This window comes from Podarcis erhardii, assembly GCF_964252035.2.
Source record: "Podarcis erhardii genome assembly, chromosome: 15".
NCBI lineage: Eukaryota > Metazoa > Chordata > Lepidosauria > Squamata > Lacertidae > Podarcis > Podarcis erhardii.
In genome coordinates this window covers 12,512,051-12,530,746 of record NC_138505.1, presented here as the reverse complement: position 1 = coordinate 12,530,746, position 18,696 = coordinate 12,512,051, and the positions used below count along the sequence as shown (strand labels likewise).

Below are 18,696 nucleotides of genomic sequence, written 5' to 3'. Positions count from 1 at the left end.
CTTCACATCCACCCCTAGCTCTTCCCTCTCTGATCTCCAGGCTCTAACTGACTCTCAACCGACTCCCTCCCAGCATTCAAACCACTCTTCAAACTCTCAGCCAATCATTGCTCACCATTCACTCTGGTGGAGGACACACTGTGTTCTTTCTGAGATAGTCTGTCCACCTTTGGTCTGCACCCTGCACTCAGCTCTCCCCTGTGGCTCCCAGAAGACGTCTGCAGCCAACAGGATCCACAACCCGGGAAACAGCTTCCAGTGTTCGGCTAAACCAGGCAAAGGTAGCTGATGGGTCTCAACTTTAGCGCATTGACTAATAGGGGGTCCAACAGTCAAGAAGGCGGTTTCTGCACATGCTGTAGAGGGAAGTGAGGGCTGGACAGGTCTCGCCAACAGGGGAAGGTGAGCCTCTTTGTAGCAAACTCCTCTAAGGGGCAGTTCTCTTCTGAGAGCCTCCCCTTTCCCAAAGGGAGAGGGGGCTTTGGGGGTCTCATTGTGTGTGAGGAGTCTGTGTGTCCAGCAAGTGAGGGGGAAAATATTGCGATGAGTGGAGTGTGTTGGATGGGGTGCAGCAGGCTGGGGTGGGTATTACCATGGTCTTAGTGGCCATGCCATATCCCCCCAGCCCAGTGATTGCCCCATCCTGCCACAAGAAAGCAATGATTTTGGGGGGAGGGGGTCTCTCCTAGATGTCCCCAAGTCCAACTGTTGTCAACCTAGCAGGTCAGGCCTCTTATTTACTCCATAACCTGGATTTTATGCATATTATCAGGCAGGGATGGTGGATTTGGAGTTCTCTAATTCCATTATCAGCAGGATAAATATTGCTACGACCCTCTGACTTGGCAGTCCCATTATGTCAATTCTCTGCCTCTCATCCACAGAGTGACTCCTCCCCCTGAAATCTTTCCCTAAATTAGTACAGGATCCTGCACCCTTAAGTGAGGAGATGAGCATCAGGTTTATTTGCACTTCTCTTGAATTGGGTTGGGAAGCAGTTTCCTCCCTCTCCCTGCGTTCAAATGACAAGTGATGCTTGAATCCAAGGAGCACTGTGAGGAGGCCAGTGGGATCATCCTGGATTTTTTGTGTGCTCTCCAGCTAAAGCTCTACGCCGCCCCCGTCTCCTCTTCTGCCACCCTGGCCGCTGTCCCTGACCTGGGAATGGGGTCACGTGTCCACATGAGCTCTTGGATCCTGGCATAGGTCTTGCTGTCCACTGGATAGTTGTTTTTCTGAAACAGTTTTAAATGATCCAGGTGAGGGATTGAGGGAGGCAGGTACCTGCAAAGCTTGCAGTACCAGTAAGGCTTCCCCAGCTCATCCTCAATCCCATAAAGGAGGGAGGGTGCAAGTTTCAGATGGAAAGAGAACCAGGCCCCAAAGGCTCAGCTATTTTCCTCATCCCCATCCCCAAACTCACCGCCAGTGACAGCCGCAGGAGGCCCATCGGCCCTTTGCCTCCAGGAGCCACCCTAACACTCTGCTGCTCCAAGGCGACCAGAAAGGCCTGCAAGCCCTTCTCTGTGATTTGGTTACCTGAGTTTGGGCACGAAGCAAAAGAAGAGAATTAAGCTCAGGATCTCCCTCCCCGTTCGGAAGGTGCTTCCTCCCGTCCCCACCCTCTCCAAGCCCATCTTGGAAACTGAATGGAGCCAGCACAGCTGGCCAAGCACTTGGCTCTGCTTAGAGTCATCTACAAATCAGGAAACAACAGCAGCTGGGTCAGCTGGTCAGGAGCCCCATGAAAGGCCTTGGCTCCCAACAAAAAGCCGCTAGGTGAGTCACCCTCTTCTCCCCGCCTGGCCCAGCCCGGCCCTGCTGCTCCAGGGGAGACGTACGGATGAGGTTCAAGTAGATGAGGACCCGGTTGCCTGGCAGGAAGACTTGCCCATCCCTGTGCTCTGCTGGCTCCAGCAGCGGATTCACCATCTCAGTGGGCTCTATCACCTGCCCAGGAAAACAGAAAGGCTGGTGAGGCGAAGGCACCATGTAGGAAAGATGGCAGCCATTCAACAGCTTGTTGAAGTCCTTGACTCTAGAGTAATGGGGGAGGGGGTCATCAATGCTTCCTGGCAGGAACTGGCATGGCCGACGGTCAAGGATGATGACAGTGATGGGAGCTACAGTCCAGCAACACTGGGAAGGCCATAGATGTTTCCCAGCCCTCTCCTACACTCTGCGAATGTGCGAACATGTGAGGCTGGAAGGGCTGGTGTGTGGATGGGGCAGAGAAGAAACTCCCACCACCCCTGGCTACTGGCCATTATTGCTTTTGGGCTCCAAACACACAATCTGGAGGGCCATAGATGGTCCCTGTGTAAAGGAGGAGGGGAAGGATCCTTGCCTTGAGGTTTGGCTGTTTGGTGTCAAGGAAGGGTGAGGGGCTGGGGCTACCAGTTTCCTCCTTGAAGAACTAAGCCAGGTCAAGAGCTGAGCTGGACGATGCTCGAATGAGCCTCACCTCCACTTCTATGACTTGAGCCCGTTTGTCTTTGGTGCCTGATTTTGCTCCTTTGCCGCGGGCGGCTTTCGGTTCGGCAGGAGGAGCCGCTGTGGGGGGAAATCAAGAAGGCTGTGGTCAAGCAGCCCTTGCGAGTGCCAGTGAAGGCCTGAAAACAGTCCATAGGGAGGGGGAGGAAATGGCAGGAAAGAGGGCACCTTTCTTGGCCTGCTTGGAGTCTTCCTTCTTGGACTGAGCTGCTGGTGTTGCTGGTGCAGCCGTTGCTGCACTGGCCTGGCCCTTGTCATCCTTCTTAGGAAGTTCCTAGAAAGAAGGGAAGGTTGGGGTTGGTTGTTTTTTTTTAATAAATAGGTAGTGCGTAGTCCCTTCCCCCACCCCTCTAAAAATGGTTCAAATCTAGGGCTGCTATTTGTTCGGATTTTCCCGAACATTACTGGGATTTCAAAGGCGGAATTGACATCCGGAGGGAATTTCAGAAAGGCGGCACTTGGTCTTGGATCTTAGGCGAGTCAATCAAAAAAGCTCAAGAAAGTTCGGCATGTCCTGGTTTTTACTTTTTGAAATATTGCAACCCTATTCAAATCCAACCCCACATCCAGAATCACACCTCAGCCAAACGAGCTGGTGGGAAGGGAAAGAAGAAGGGGTCAGGGCTGAGATAATCGGGGAGGGGGAAGGGGATGTATCCCAGACTGGGAACCCAGCCTTGCTGCTTCCTCCATCCTTCACTTACTAAGTGAATTCCACAACTAGAAGGTGTGACACAAAGCAGTAAACAAAACCAATGAGAGATAGTAAGAAAGTAGAAAAGGTTTTATATTTCACTTTGCTAATTAGAGCGGCAGAAGTGGGTGGGGGGGGATGGTTGTCAGGGGGTTATATTTAGAGGCTGGGACATTAGAAGGGAAGGACCAGGGGCGGGGAGGGGGATGCAGGCCCTCTCCTGGAAGAGGAAACGGTGCAGCATTCAGGAGGAGGAGGAGGACAGGTTCATTTGTATCCTGCCTCAAGGGGGCTTTCAGGCTAAATGGCTTCCACACCAATTAGCAGCAGAGCAGAAAATGAGGTTGGCAAAGCACATGAAGAGTCAGTGGAAGCAAAAGTGAAAAGCAGCAGTCAAGGCTAGGGAGGACCAAAGGCTCTCCCCCTGTCTGAGATGCTATCTGTGCAAATGGGGAGCCACCACAGAAAAGTACTTGCACCCAACAGTCCCCAGCCTAGCCTCTGGAAGCAGAGGCAGAAGCCATGGGAGAAAAACAGGAGGAGGAGAATCAGCCTCCCGGCAAGAAGGAAACCCCATCTCTCCACTACCCCCTGCCTCCCTCAACCACAGTGAGGGCAAGGCCTTTCAAAACAGCATTCCTAGGGTCCCCTCATTTCAGACTGTCTCCTGGCTTGCTCCAGGGCTCTCACTTTCTCCTTCTCCTTCTCCTTCTCCTTCTCCTTCTCCTTCTTCTTAGTGGTGGCTTTGGTGGTCTTGGCTGTCTGCAGCTTATCGAGGGCTATGCTGCTCATGTGGCTGGAGGGGCGCTCGTTTTTCAGTTCCGCATGTCTCTGTGGCTTGAGAGAGAGGAGTGGAAAGAGTCGGCTCAGAAGAATAGCAGCCTCTTGGCAGAAATGGCCCTGTGCGGATTCCCCAGCCCAGTGGCAGCAGAAATGGATCAGGGTAGTCTCCTACTACGCAAGCTCTGTTACTTATTGCAGGAGACTCAGAGGGAAAGGGAGATAGAGTTGCAATGTGCGGTGCAGCCATAGAGGGAGCCTGGCTTTGGAAATGGAAGGACTGACATGCATCCTAGCAAACTGAACGCTGGTTCAGCCATTCGTGGTCCCTCTCCACCCATACTTCTGGTAAGTTTCACAGCTTTTTAAAATTTATCTAATAATAATAATAATAAACACTACATGACCAACTGTGGTTCATCCTAAAATAAGCAACGAAAAGTGCAAGAACAAGAAGAAACAGTTCCAGAGATTTAGGGCTGGTGGGCAGTTTCTCTATGAGGCCATGGCAGAGGCAAGCCAAATAGCTCTGGGCACAGCCAACTTCTGCAGCAAACTTTCAGGCCCTAGAGAGGGGGGTTCTGGAGCCCACTCATCCACCCCCCCCACTTCCTCTGGCACTTCTCTCCTTCCTGCTTACCAAGCGACATCTTTCCTGGACCTCCTTCTCCAGCAGAAGCCTCCTCCTCTCTACCACCTCCATGTGTGTGAGGGCAAACGGGCCGAGAACCTGTGGAGTGAGCAGGGCAAGGCTGTTGGGATGGTGAGATATTCATCCCTCCCTGGACCCACTTGCTGTTCTCCTTGCCCTGGCTGCAGAGGCCTGCCTGCTACAGAAGGGAGGGAGGCAGCAATGTTGTCCATTAGGGCTCCTGTCCCACGTATCCCATTCCCAAAAAGGGGAACCTCCTGAACCGCTTGAAGGGCCACAGCCAGACTGACCTCTGCGAGCTTCAGGGCTCCTTCATCTTTGATCTGGTTGTGCGCCAGTGACAAGGAAAGCAGCGAACGATTGAGCCGCAGGCCCTGCGCAGGAGGGGCCGGAAAGACATGGAAGGAAAAGCATGGGGGGGGGGATTAAGTGGCTGGAGGCCAAGGGACTGGAAGGAGAGCAAGGTCACATTCTCAGGGAGAGAAGGCCCTGGGTGCGGAGCAGTCCCAGGACTGCAACCACCCTGGCCAAGTCGAGGATGCAACTCTCCGAGGCTTCCAAATACTGATGGGCAAACTCCCAATTTGTTCTGTGAGCACTGTTGAAATTGTCTACGTACACCAGTGTGATTCTAGGCAGCACTGCCAGTCCAAATGGGTTGCGAAAAGCAAGGATGCCTTCCCACTGGACTTTTCAAAACAGCAGCTGCCTCACAAGGGCTGCCCTTCTATAACAGTTGCATGTCTGTTTCAATGGGGAGTCAGCAACTGCTGATCCTGTTTTCCTGCATTCCAATCCAATACGTGAGTTGCCTTTTGCCAAAGGAAGCTACCTTGGAAAAAGGGCACCTTAGCCAATGGCATCTTCTGCCTAGGTCAAAGGCATGGCCAAACTTGGCCCTCAAGCTGTTTTGGGACTACAACTCCCATTACCCCTAGCTTAACAGGACCAGTGGTCAGGGATGATGGGAATTGTAGTCCCCAAACAGCTGGGGGGCCAAGTTTGGCCATGCCTGGCTAGGAGAACCAAAGAGCTTTCACTACGCCAAAATTACAAACAGAGACTTTTCCAGCCACACCAAGGAAAAAGGGCAAACTGCTACTGGATCACCAAAGAGCCAGTGGTCAGCTGTAAACTGACAGAGGAACTGCACTCCCAAGAGCCTTTCCTCCATCCTGACAAACCGCTCTCTCCCATCTCTTCAGTCTTGGGATGCTATTTCTAAACCACCTCCCAGTCTGTCCCTACAGCACTCTTGCCAGTAGCTCCCACTCCTAGCTTTCTTCGGAGAAAGTCACCCTCCCTCCCCTGAACCTCCAAGAGCAGAATGTAGGCCCTGAATCCTTCGGCCCCTGCCTAGGTGCAGAGCTGCCTCAGGCCTCCTCACATCGGCGATGTAGCCGGCACCCACATCTGTGATGTGGTTATAGCTGAGGTTGATGGAGGCAAGGTTCTTGTTTGAGCCCTTGAGAGAAGAAAGCGCCTGCCCAATCAGTAAGGCCGCCTCGTCATCGATCTCGTTGTTCCGGAGGGAAATGTGGGCCAAGCTGAGAGGAGAGGAAAAGAAAGAAAGGAGAGGCCACTTCTCAGCAGGACTGGGCACCCAGCTGCCCTAGAAAGGGCCTGGATTACTGCAATTGCACCAGACACATATTTTATGGCTCCTGTCTTGCCTTATGCCAAGTCAAACCACTGGTCCATCTAGCTCAGTATTGTCAAGACTGACTGGCAGAGTGGCTCTACAGAGTTTTAGGCAGGAATCTTTTCTCATCCCCGGGGACTGGGCCTTGGACATTCTATGCCGCTGAGCTGTGGTCCTTCCCTTCCTTTGGGCTCTGTGTATGCTAGAGGCAAGAGACCTCCATGCACACATGCATGCACACGCCCTCCCCCAGACACACCCAGAGCTCAGTCTTCCACTCCCAATCTCCCCCCAGGCATCCCCTGAGTTCTCACTTGGTCTCTTCAGCAACCAGCTTGTGGTACAATCGCTCACGCATAGGGTTTCCCTCCACGGCCAGTGTCCTGCAAGCAGAAGGAGAAGAGGGGTGTGGATATGCTCTCCTTCTCTGCCCACCCAATGCACATGAGCCACTGTCAGGCATTTGCCCCTTTCCATTATTCTACTGTTGATCTTATTTTTAAAAAGAAAAAATCAAGATGGTGCTTGTGGGATCAAGTAACCAGGGCATTTCTGCAGGCGGGAAGTAGGTGCCAAGACTGAACACCTTCCTGTCTATGCCAGCAGCATTTGCCATCTCCCGTGACCTTGGCTGGCTAAGCCATCTCTTCTCAAACTGTGGCCCTCCAGTTGTTGTTGGGCTCCAACTCCTAGCAGCCCCAGCAGCCAGCATGGCCAATGGTCAGTCAAGGATCATGGATGGTGGGGGCCCAACAGCATCTCAGGGCATCAGGCTGCCCAAAGCTCCGTGGTGCCAAGGGGTCCACCTCAGCCTTGGCCCCCATTCCTACAATTCTGGCTCACTTGGGCCCCTAAAAGCCCAGCCTTCCAGCCAGTTCATCCGTCCGAGAAATGTGTTGCCCTCCTCCTTGCCTGGGCCTCAGCCCTCGCTCCTGCCTGCTGCAAGTGACCATCCTGTCTGCCTCTGGACTCCCAGGCTGCTGCCTCATCACTTGACAGAGGGGAGGAGACCCTGGCTGAGGCCTGACAGGCCCTGAGCCAAGACTTACTTGAGTGTGGAGCAGGTTGGCACAATGGAGAGGAGAGAGAGGAAGGTAACGTCTGTCAGGCCAACCTTCCAGAGTCTGAAAGGAGAGCAGAGTGGATGAAACTTAGGAATTCAGGAGAAGTATTCCCCTTTGCAGGAGGATGTTGGGTAAACCACTAGCCTGAAAGCCATGCCCCCTGCCCCAGGACTTTGGGCCACTCACCGAATTGATTGGAGGTGGGAAAGAGCTGGCAGGCACTTGGCAAAGATACCCAGCATCTTGTCTTCAATTTTCCAGTCTGCTGACAGAGAAAAGCAGGTGGGGCTTTCATTGGCCTTGAAGCCCCCAGCCCACCCTGCTCAGGGGGGCACAAAGAGGGGAGGCGGAAGGTCTGTGTGGACCAGGGAGAGGGACAGCACCTCACTCACTCCGGATGAAGATCTCCTTAGTGGTTTTGGGGTCCTCATGTTCCAAATCCACCTGGATGGTGGGGCGGAAGAAGGCATACTTGCACTGGATCTGTGCAATGATGTAGGGACCCTCCCTCTCGGCCAGTGGGTCAGGCTCCTCTGTGGAGACAAGTCAGAGCTCACCAGGGTAGCAACAAGGAGGAAAGAGCCTGGCAGCTTCTCTCGTGGGTCCGTAAGGAGCAAGACATGGTTCCAGGAGGGAAGCTAAGCTGGCACCCTACAGAGCACCAAACCCTTCTGGATTCATTGACCAGACATGGCCTCCTCTCTGCTCAGCGATAATCTTACCTGGCCTCTTCCACCTTATCTGATGTCTCTCCATCGAGCAGCTGCCTCTTTGGTCTGGCCATTCCCAAGAGGGTAGAATTTTGCTCTCCCATCTGTCTGTACCCACCTGTCTGTGGAAAGGTGACTGTTGCCAACGTGGTGCCCTCCATATGTTAAACTTCTATCAGCTCTAGCCAGCATGTCCATACAATGCTGGGGCTGACAGGCGCAGGGTGTGCTGGCTGAGGCTGATGGGATTTGTAGTCCAACATGATCTGGAGGCCACCATGTGGGGGAAGGCTGATCAAGTGCATGCCTCATCTTCTGTGAAAACGGATTTTGGAGGTATAGATAGCTTCAAGAGATGGCCATCTTTACACAGGAAGCTGAAGTGTATTGAGTCAGACCTTTGAGGTCCATCTAACCCAATCCAGGCTTCACTGACCAATAATGGTTCTCTCCAGGGTTTCAGACCAGAAGACTTTCCCAGCCCTTCATGGAAGTGCCATTGGGGATTGAATTTTTGGCTTCCTTTCTGCAAGGCAGATGCTCTGCCACTGAGATACTCCTTTTCTTCTAAAAATAAACTCCAGTCCTCATGGTTCTAATTGAGTTAAACAGGGACATAGGAAGCTGCCTTAAAGCGCCTCAGATCATCGGTCCCTCTAGCAATTACTGACTGTCAGCAGCTCTCAGGAATCTTTCCAAGCTCAACTTGGAGATGCCTGGGATGTTTATAATACTTTATGGAGTTGATTGCCCCTATGCTGGTAACTGAGGCACTGTAAGAAAAATGCTACCAGGTTCAGCATTTGAGCAAAGATGCACTCGTTTGTTGTCAGGATTGTGCTGCAGAGAAGTAGCAACTTCCAAGGGGACGGCGGAGATAGCACCGAGAACTGCCTTAAACTCTTGACCCCCAACCCCAGTATTTGTAACTCATGTGCCTCATTGTGAAGTGGGGAAATATTACAGAGGATGTAAAGCTCAATGAAGTTATTGAGAGGAACGAGCACCACTCACCCTGGACAGCGAAAGAATTGGGGTGTGGCCTCAGTGTAACTTTTGGGATCTCTTGGAATCCAGCCCGGGTGCAGAGCTCCAAGAAATCCTGCTCCAGGATCCCTGTGCACTGGTATTCCTCTGTGAAGAAAGGGGAGAAGCCCCGGGAGGGCTTTAGAGAGACCAAGCAGCTGGGATTCAGATCCTAAGATTGTATGTGGGTGGTGGCAGCTAGTGGCTAGAGTAGAGTGGAGCTGAGATGCAATCCATGCTCAACTGTGGAACTCAACACAGCAAGCCACCATCTATCAGCCACGCAGGATCATCATGAGATTGAAAACTTCCCTAGAGCGTGGCTGAGTCAAAGCAGAATGAGAGATGGGGGGGGGGGCAGAGTAGATCTTCCTACCTTCCCCATGTTCAGCCCTTCTGGCAGCATTCCTGGCTTCTTCTTCCAAGGCTGCAGCCTTGTCCTTGGCCCCCCGCTCTCCTTTTTTCCCCATGGCGCCCCTCCCTCTGGAAAGGACTCTGTGAGGACAAAGAAACGAATCATGAGATTGCAGGAAGTGGAGGGTGAAGGTCCCTGAATGGGGACAAGAGCTGAAAGATGTGAGGGCTGGGGGGGGGGATTAATGAATTCTGGGAGAAGCAACAGAGACTGGGGGGGGGGAGCTTCAAGGCCCTTAGATTATGACTGATTTTTTTGAGATGTTGGAGGTCCCTGGAGGGGGGAATCTGTTAGATTCAAAATTCTGTCAGAAGGCTCTCTCCTTGGCTGAACGGGGGAGGGGGTTTCTGTAGCAGTGGGTTGGGGGTCCCTATGAGGGTCTGGAAACGGGACAAAGAGGGAGCAATTGACGGTCAGCCATGGGGATATGTGGGGTGGAGTCCTAACGGGCAGGAGGGGCCTCAAAGTGGGTGCTGGCGACTTATTAAGAAGGACCCTAAGGGAGATGGGGCAGGATTTGAGAGGGAGGCTGAAGCTCTCTAAGGCGAGGCTGCGCCCACTTTTATTGGAGAAGGTGAGTCTCCCTGCCAAGGCCACGTGACGAACCCTCTTCCCACCCCCCCACCTCACCCCACCCCCGCGCGCCTCAGAGGTAACAGCGGTATATCAGTATCGAGGTCAGCCCCCTCCCTCAACTCAGCTCAGGCCTCGCACGGCTGTGTAGGCCGCGGTCGCCGTGGCAACCAAAACCCGGCAGCAGCTAGGCGGGGAAAGAGGCAGGGCCGAAGCGGCTGCAGTAAGCCCCGTTGCCACTAGAGGGCGCAGGAGCAGCGCTGATGGCCAAAGTCAAGGCATCCCCCTCCATCCACCTGTCACCTGCTCGCCAAAGGGCGCCGCCGCCGCCACGCCTGCGGAACGGGCACGTGTGAAGCTCCCCCAGGGTCTTTCGGGGCCCTGTGGCCCCTGCAGTGGGGAGAAGAGAGCTAGAAAGAGGCATATTCCCTTTCCCGCTTTCCCTGACCTCCCCTATCACCAAAAGGGCTTGATCTGGGTGCTGCTTGCTATGGTCTGGGGAGAGGTGGTTGGGGAAGGAAACTTTTGGCATGGGGGGCGGAGCAGGAGACCCCCACTTCCCAGCCCTTCCCCAAAGGGCCTGACAAGAGTACAGGTTCCCCCATCTCCCCTGTTCATACAAGCTGAATGGGGTGGAGGGGGAATAAATACATGGCTAGGCAAACTAAGGCCCGGGGTCCTGGATCCGGCCCAGTCGCCTTCCAAATCTGGCCTGCAGATGGTCCAGGAATCAGCATGTTTTTACATGAGTAGAATGTGTGCTTTTATTTAAAATGCATCTCTGGGTTATTTGTGGGGCATAGGAATTCGTTCATTCCCCCCCCCAAAAAAAAAATATATATAGTCCGGCCCCCCACAAGGTCTGAGGGACAGTGGACCAGCCCCCTGCTGAAAACGTTTGCTGACCCCTGAGATAGACCCACACTTTCTCCCTAAAATCTCCCCCCCCCCCCCCGCCATCCTTTCCATTTGACTCTGCTTAGAAGCCTACACACATACACACACTAGCAGGGAGTGCCTAGTGCCACCCACAGATTTGTAGGAACAAAAACAAAAAAGTGTTTTTAAAATGAGTAGTGTTATTTGTGAGTGTGGACTCATCATGCCAAAAACCAAGGGAAGTCATGCCAAAGTCATATTTCAGTCTGCCATTTTGAATCAAAATGGTACTCAACATCCAAATGTCAATGAAGACTGCCACTCCACCTTAGGAACCTTTATCCTGAATTTGGTGATGCTGTCTTGATTGGTGGCTGAACCTATGCCCCAAGAGGGCTAAAGTCATGTTTGGGTCTGTCATCTTGAATCAAAATGGCACCCAGCATCCAAACATCAATGAAAACTACTGGCCCCCATCCTTGGGAACCCTTATGCTGAGCAACGATATCTTACGAAGCCTAGCCTATGCCATAAAACAGGTGAAGTCATACCAAAGTGACTTATCAGTCCACCATATTGAGTTAAAATGATGGCTGGTGTCCAAACATCAATGACAACTGCCAGTCCCACCTCAGGAACCCTCATGCCGAGTTTGGCCAAAATATATTGAGAGGTGGCCAGACCTATTGTCAGAAAGCGTGCCAGTCAGTAAATCACACCGTTCAAAGTTGAAGTTAACTCTTTATTAGCAAAAACACAATCTTCACACACAGACATGGCTGAGTGTCAGATCTAATGAGTGCAGGTCTTATTCCATGAAATCAGTTATAATGTTTTTTTTGGGGGGGGTCTCTTAAAGCAATGCAGAGAAAAGAGACATACAGACCCCCCCCAAAGTATCCACTTGGCTGAATGAACTGTGCACTGTTATTATGTAAATAACTTTTGAATGTTGTGACCTGCTTTGAGCATGGCTTACTGTGAAATGTCAGCACGCAAGTAGGTGATGCTGTGTGTTTATGTAATATGCACACACATTTGCATTAGCACACTGTGGGTCTGTGCCTGTAGTGTGTAAGTGTTGTTCAGGAACCAACTCTTGTATCGGCAAACAAGGATCTTTTTGCATTATGACTGGCTCCTGTGCCTGCTTCTAAATCTGATTTTACAATACCAGTTTGTTCTAAATGCGAGCTTTTAAATGCAACGTTTCTGCTTTGTGTGGTGAATCGCTTTGGGACCACCCGTTTTTCAAAAGCAGATTGCAGATTTTTGGTAAATAAAAATAAACCACTAGTAGCTGTCAGCCCATCTCTCTCACGCTGCACCTTCTTTGCTGAGGGTAGGCCTTGGATCACAAGAGGTTTTGCCCGGTCTGGGACAAATGCCAAGAGATTCTCTGGTATGCAAAAGAGGCAGTGAAGCAGGTAGAAAACAAGCAGTGCCTGACAACTATTTGAAGTACCTGGACACCACCTCTCTGGAACAGATCAGCAACCCACCAGTGACAGAGTTCAAATGGCCTCCCTTTCCCCCTCTGCCTGAGTTCCTGGCTTTATACTACTCTTCCCCTCGTTTAAATGCTGCCTTTTTCTGCCCCTTGACTTCCAAAGCTGTCGCATGATTCATGAGGACCCTCCTGCGTTTGCACATCCACATAAACAGTTAAGACATAGGACCATATACACCACCTTGAGCTGCTTAGAAAATGGTGGGATAGAAATGAAATGCAGGGGCATGGGTAGCCAAGAATCAAAATGTCTCTGATTGCCACAGGACAATAAATGCATCAAGTGGTCTTTAAAAAGTGGTTTGGCACCCAGAAATTTACAACTCCAGTAAGGTAATGCTCAAGGTCCAAAAAGCAAAACTGTAAAACTTGATTTAAGGGAGAAAATAGTATCTGTTCTGAGGCCTCACGCAAGGCCTACTCTATAATGGCAAAGGGAGGCCTGGGACAACAAAAAGGTGGGAAATCTGCTCTCAATATGGAGGGCGACAGGGTGTCATAGGCGCTTACATAAACTGAATCCTACAAGCGTTAGCCTCAGACTGGGCAATTGCTCTAGTCTTCTTTGAAAGATGATTTGACTCACTATTGGGAGACCTTAAGGAAATCTTCAAAACATCTAATGAAGCTATGAATACAGCCCTTGAAAATCAATCTGAAATTCAGCTGCTTCAAAAGGCAACTTAAGCTAGAAGAAAAATCAGACAGAGACAGACAGAAAACCTTAAATATTGTGGTTTACCTGAAAAAGCAGAAGGGGCGGATATGGTTCCATTTATAATCCACTGCCCTCAGTGGATTTAGAGGGGGCTCATAGAGTCCCAACTGGGAAAAGCAGAGCAGGTGAATTCCCAAGGGACGTTGTAATCCGGTTTGAGCATTGCAGGGTCACTTCAATTTCTCAGGAAGTGGTTACTAATGTTATTAAGCACCTTAGGACAGGTAAATCACTGGGACCAGATGGATTCTCCGGCAAATATTACCAAGTGTTTCAAACTGAGCTCTCCCCATGGTTTGCAAAATTATTCAGTTTATACATTATTATACATCTGGGGGGGGGGGTCAGTCCCACAAACATGGAAAATGTACATTAACCCTATTTTTGAAGCCAGAAAAAGATTTCACGAAAGTGAACTCATACAGACCAATTGCACTTATAAATGCTGCCATTCAGTGTCAACAGTACTGAACTAGATGGATGCCAATGGCCTGAAGTGGTATAGGCAGCTTCCTTTGTTCCTCTGACTTAGGTGGGCCTTTGGCCTGATTCTGCAGCCAAACGCACTCAATGTTCTCATCAGGATACATGAAGCAGGTTAACAACAACCTCTCTCACTATCTGTGCTTCTGTTAGACCTGCATACGTTGCTGTACAAGGATCTGCTAGTGTTCCTGAAGCAAAAGGGTGTGAGGCTGGTACTAAAATGCCACAGCAAGAGGGTGCTGGGCTCTTCAGACAACAAGTAGATGTTCAGCCCTGCTCATGGATGATGTCAGGTGTGCGTGCAGGAGCCAGGCCCTGTGAACAGGACTGGGGCCTTCCTAAGTTTGTTCTGAAGAGGCAAGGTGCGGCCTCACAGGTGAGGCTGATTGGTAACTCACAGCACCTGGTAGCAAGAGCTGGGAAGGAATATAAGGTCAGCATTTCCCTTCAGCTCTTTGCCGCAGCAACATGTTCCCTACCTTGCTGCGTTTGGTTCCTTGACTCCTCAGACCCTTGACCATGACTCCTTACTTCCTGACCCTCGAACCCTTGGCTTCTTGACTCCCAGCTCTCTGATCCTCGGCCTCCGGACTCCTGGACTCCCGTTCCGGCTCCTACCCCACCATCTTGCCCCCGGTCCCGACGTCCTCAGCTAGGACTTTGATCACCCGTGAACCGGACCGTGACAGATGAAAAGGGAGACCATAAAACCATGTTTCCTTGTTTAAAGGTTGTGAGCTAAACAAGGCAGCCCTGGCGTGTTGCCTCTTCCTCCATCTTGTTTCTTTTCTCCATTCAAATGTGTGAGTCCTCTTCATCATTTCCACCTTTGAACCAGGACCTCAGATTTATGAGCTAGTGGCTTCAACATATTCTGAAAAGAAGATGTAAGGTTTTTACCTGCTGTTTCCAACCACCCCATTTCCCCTTTCGGTAGGAGGGAGTAGATGAAGAAGATGGTAGCGAAGGGTACCCTTCATGGTCAAACTGCTGAGGTGGAAGGAGAGGGTTGAGGGGTCTTGGGAGAACAGCCCAGGACTTCAAGCGGGCTTCCAGATGGCGGCCATGGCTTATGTCACAAACCAATCAGATTTTGAACCAGACTTTTCTGTGTGCGGGTGTGGCATATTTATCTTCCACATTTTCCTGCTTTTTCAGTATTGTGTGTTTGTTGCTATTCTGCTGCTTGCTGCTGAGGTGTGGGTGAAGCTTGATGGGTGGATAGTGCAGTCTCCCCTACCCTGGAGCAGAGAAGCAAGATAAGCAGGAGATTAGGGACTTCTGGTGAGTGGCTGATAGTCACCCACACCCACACCCGTAAGGAGTGAAGATCCAACAGGGTTGCAAGGCATTCTGGGAGTATCCTGCTCATTTCCTGCCTCTCCCTTTGAAAAGACCAGGGAGAGAGGGAAGGTCTTCTCTGTTGGCACCCCTCCTCCCCACTATTGGCTTCTTCCCATTTTGGACATCGATGGGGTGGCTGTTTTGGTTTAGACTCTCCAATGCCTTTCTTTTTCCCCTCCCCCCACAGCAAAATGTTTCCCAGTCACCACCCTGCCTAAGAAGAAGGTCCCAATGTTATTGAGCTGGAGGTCAAAATCCGGGAGGAAGCCCTCTGTCCTGTTTTGTTATCTTCCATACACCTCCCCACCCACCCACAGAGATGCAGGTGCTTCCTTCCAAGGAGCTACCTTGAGGTGCTGGCAAACATGCAGGGGGTTCTCCTCCACCTGGAAGGGGATGGCAGCCACCACAAAATGGCACAGAAAGGTGGGCCTGCGACTGCCGGTTGAGGCCATAGCTAATGGGGGAGGTGTATCTTCTCTGAGATTGCCCTCAGATTGCCCTCCCTCTGGTAGAGTTGAAGCAGATAGGTGATTTTTGCCGGGGGAATAGGGCCAAGGGTGGTATCAAGATGCCGGAGGCAAGCCTGTCCCTGTGAGAGCTCCCCATTGGGATTTTTTTTTGGGGGGGGGGACAGAGGACACAGTTAGCTTGTGCCATCTCAGCCATCCTTGTCAATGGCTTCCCATCTGCAAAAAAACCAACCCTTTTGTATTGTGACAAGCTGCAACTGCAGACTAACCCACCTTCCTGATCCTGATCCAACAGTGCAAGGGAACACATCACAAGAGGATGATGGGACAGGAGCAGGGGACTCTGTGGATCCTTCTGGAAGCAGATTGTTCTTGCTTAAAACCTTTTTAGATTTAATCTGCAAGTGCTTGACTCTTAGATATATCTCCCTTTTTTCTGCCCTCCCATCTTGGTACTTCCTGGGAGTTCTCTGAGGTGCTGGGCATATAATGTGATTCCTGTAATTCAGGTTTTTTTCCCTTCACAATTCTCTTTCTCCTCCCCACCCCCCCACCCCCACAATGTCTCCTCTTGCTCAGAAGAGGTGGAGGGTATGAAGGATGCTTTGCCCACCTCCCTCAAAGGTTCAGCAGTGGCCCTAGATGTCTCACCCAAGATTATCTTCCAGACCATCAAGCAGCTCTCACAAAAGCTCAGCAGGCTGAAAGCAAGGAGTTGAGGGGTGGGACGGTGCTCTAGCAGGCCAAAGGAATGGGGATGTGGAGGACTTGGTATTCCATTCCACTTCCTCTTATCAAAGTTCTGACCCATCTGCACTTGGCCTCAGTTGTGAAAGGCAGGTTAATGGGTTGAAATGGAGGGGGAGTATGAATCATGTGACTCTAGAGCCAGAGAACAAATTGGTGGAAGCTGCCTGTGTGTGTTGGGGGAAAGAATCAAAGAAGGCACAGAGGGTGGTCTCCAGTGGTGCCAATCTCCTAGCTGCTCTTCCAGAGCAAGTCATTCATGTAGGATGAGAAAACTGAAGAGGTTTCCACTTTCATTTTCATTGTGTAAGTATTGCAAGTCCTCACCTCACCCTGATCCCCATGTGCTGTTCAAGAGTGCCCCTCTCTGTTCACCTAGACTCAAAAGCAAATAAGCGGGGTGCGTCCAAGCCTAGAGTATCAGGTCTGCTCCTCTAAAGAGAGAAGTGGCTGAGGGCCCAAAGCTGGAGAAGAGAGCAAATGGAGAGGTCTTTGAAAAATCCTTGACACCACTACCACCCCCCAATATTGAGAGCTTTCACCTCAGTGCTGTGATGAAAAGGTGAGCAGGCAGGCACATCAAGCAGCCCACCACCTTCAAAAATACCTTCAGGAGCTGGAGCCTGTGGGGTGTGGGGTGGGGAGATACTCCCATTGCGAGTCAGACTGGTGGCTGTGCTGTATTTGGCAGTTGTAAAGTACCTTCCTTCTCTCTTTTCTAGGCCAGAAGGCAGTCCTGTAGAAATTGTACACTGGGACAGAAAGGAGATTCTTCTGGTCCAAGCCACCCCTCAGAGCTCCCTCTACCCCACTCAAACTGTTCCCACCCTGCCCCACCAAGAGAAGCAGCTCCCACCCTGCATCCCACCAAGAGGAGAAGCCACCCCCCCCCCCAAGAGGAGCCACTTTCACCACCACCCCTGTTCCACACATCCCATTCCCCTGCCAGAGCAACTGTTTTACCACCATCTCTGGCCAAGAGGAGGAGCTGGTGACACACCACCACCCTGCAAACATTCCTCTCTCCCCCCCCCCCCCAACCTCTCCCAGGAGTTGTGGTGGCTTCAAGACCAACTATGGGCATTTTGAAATAAAAATAAAAATAAAAAAATAAAAAGACAGGCCGCTGGACTTTAGGATCTTGACCCTGCCTTGGAACCAGGGCCCTTGTTGGTGTTGTCCGGCCAGAGGAAGCTGGGAGGTGTTTTCTGATGTTCAGTTGTAAAGGTCTATGTGCGTTTTAAGAAAATGAAATGAAATCTCCCATCTGTGTAGCTTTTTCATTGTGTCAGAAATCTGTGGCTGAGCTTGAGTAATTTCTGGGAAGCAGGCATGGTGGTGATGGCCTAGTTGGAGGATGTTTGCAAAGGGAAGCTTTTGCCATGATTGCTTGCCCCATGCCTGACAGGCGATGACCTAGGGCCACCTCCTATGAGCTTCCTTTCCTTTCCTTTTTAAAAAATATAATATTTATTAAGTTTCCATTTTATACTATTAAAATACATTCATATTTTTCTACAGTTTGTTCAAATAAACTGTCAACCTCCCTCCCTCCCATCTCATGGTTACCGTAATTCTTTTTTTATATCATAGCATTATATACTACTTCCTCTTTACATTTATGTCCTTTCCATTGTCAAAAAATTTAACCAATATGTATAAAGGTATATATAATCAACATTACAAGTCTTCCTAAATAAGTCCTGCCAGTGTTGTTAATTGCTTGCAATTGTCCTTCATACTGTATAAATTTACTTCCTTTCCTGTGAAGCTGCAGGGGGACAGACGGGTGGAAGGGATGGGTGTTGTGCCAACCCCCTTGCTCTGAGGTCTTCTAGCACTGCTCACTCTTCCCTGTGCCACCTTTTCACTTCAAATTGTACTATGAGCTGGGTCTTTCCTGGGTTTCCTACCAAATACCCCTCCCCACCCCCAACCCCCAGATCACTTAGATCGGAACAGAAGAACGTAAGACCTCTGCTGGATCAAGCCAGTGGCCCGTCTAGTCCAGCAGCCTGTTCTCACAGTGGCCAGCCAGATGCCTGAGGGAAACCCTCAATACAGGATCCGAACACAAGAGTGCTCTCCACCCCTCTGCCACTGCCCCAGTCTCCAGCAACTGGTATTCAGAAGCATTACTCCCACTGACTGTGGAGACAAAGCACAGACATTGTGACTAGGAGCCATCAGTAGCCCTTATATAGACTAGGAAGAGGCAAGTGATGGAATAAAACAGATTTATGAAAGATCAAATGAAAAAAACACTAAATGAGGGCTTCAAGATAATAATAATAATAATAATAATAATAATAATAATAATAATAATAATAATAATTTTTATTTATACCCCGCCCTCCCCAGCCAAGGCCGGGCTCAGAGCAGCTTACAAACAATAATAAAAACAAGAAGAATGATTACAACTTAAAAACAAAAATAAAATACAGCATTAAAATAATGGAACATTAAAATATTAAAATGTAGCCTCATCGC

General features: G+C 50.6%; 1 protein-coding gene and 1 long non-coding RNA gene across 7 annotated transcripts; one reads left to right on the top strand and one right to left on the bottom strand.

Annotated features, from left to right (window-relative positions):
- Positions 1-942: 942 nt before the first annotated feature.
- Positions 943-13,979, bottom strand: LRRC71 (leucine rich repeat containing 71). 6 transcript variants are annotated; one of them, XM_081841008.1, is made up of 16 exons: positions 13,181-13,979; positions 9,438-9,556; positions 9,050-9,169; positions 7,718-7,858; positions 7,512-7,587; positions 7,311-7,385; positions 6,576-6,644; positions 6,007-6,166; positions 4,910-4,993; positions 4,608-4,697; positions 3,878-4,024; positions 2,662-2,767; positions 2,465-2,553; positions 1,842-1,950; positions 1,424-1,539; positions 943-1,235 (listed from the first exon to the last, which is right to left on the bottom strand). In XM_081841008.1, exons 2-16 carry the CDS (start codon positions 9,529-9,531, stop codon positions 1,110-1,112), a joined length of 1,602 nt encoding a protein of 533 aa, XP_081697134.1. In that variant the 5' UTR covers positions 9,532-9,556; positions 13,181-13,979; the 3' UTR covers positions 943-1,109. The 6 variants fall into 6 exon arrangements, with proteins under 6 accessions (XP_081697134.1, XP_081697131.1, XP_081697130.1 ...); XM_081841005.1 differs by lacking the exon at positions 13,181-13,979 and adding an exon at positions 10,346-10,660 and having other exon boundaries at positions 6,031-6,166; XM_081841004.1 differs by lacking the exon at positions 13,181-13,979 and adding an exon at positions 10,346-10,659.
- LOC309330192 lies at positions 4,031-17,474 on the top strand. Its single transcript, XR_014151361.1, has 2 exons — positions 4,031-4,315; positions 16,929-17,474. It is a non-coding gene; the product is annotated as an uncharacterized lncRNA (long non-coding RNA).
- Positions 17,475-18,696: the final 1,222 nt, after the last annotated feature.

Excerpts from the sequence above, each read along its gene's own strand:
- LRRC71 (XM_081841004.1), bottom strand. The coding sequence starts at position 10,581 with ATGCCAAAAGTTTCCTTCCCCAACCACCTCTCCCCAGACCATAGCAAG. Across the intron at positions 4,994-6,006 it reads GTGCCGGCTACATCGCCGAT|GGCCTGCGGCTCAATCGTTC; the intron begins GTGAGGAGGCCT and ends CCTCCTGCGCAG. Across the intron at positions 1,951-2,464 it reads CTCAAGTCATAGAAGTGGAG|GTGATAGAGCCCACTGAGAT; the intron begins GTGAGGCTCATT and ends TTTCCTGGGCAG.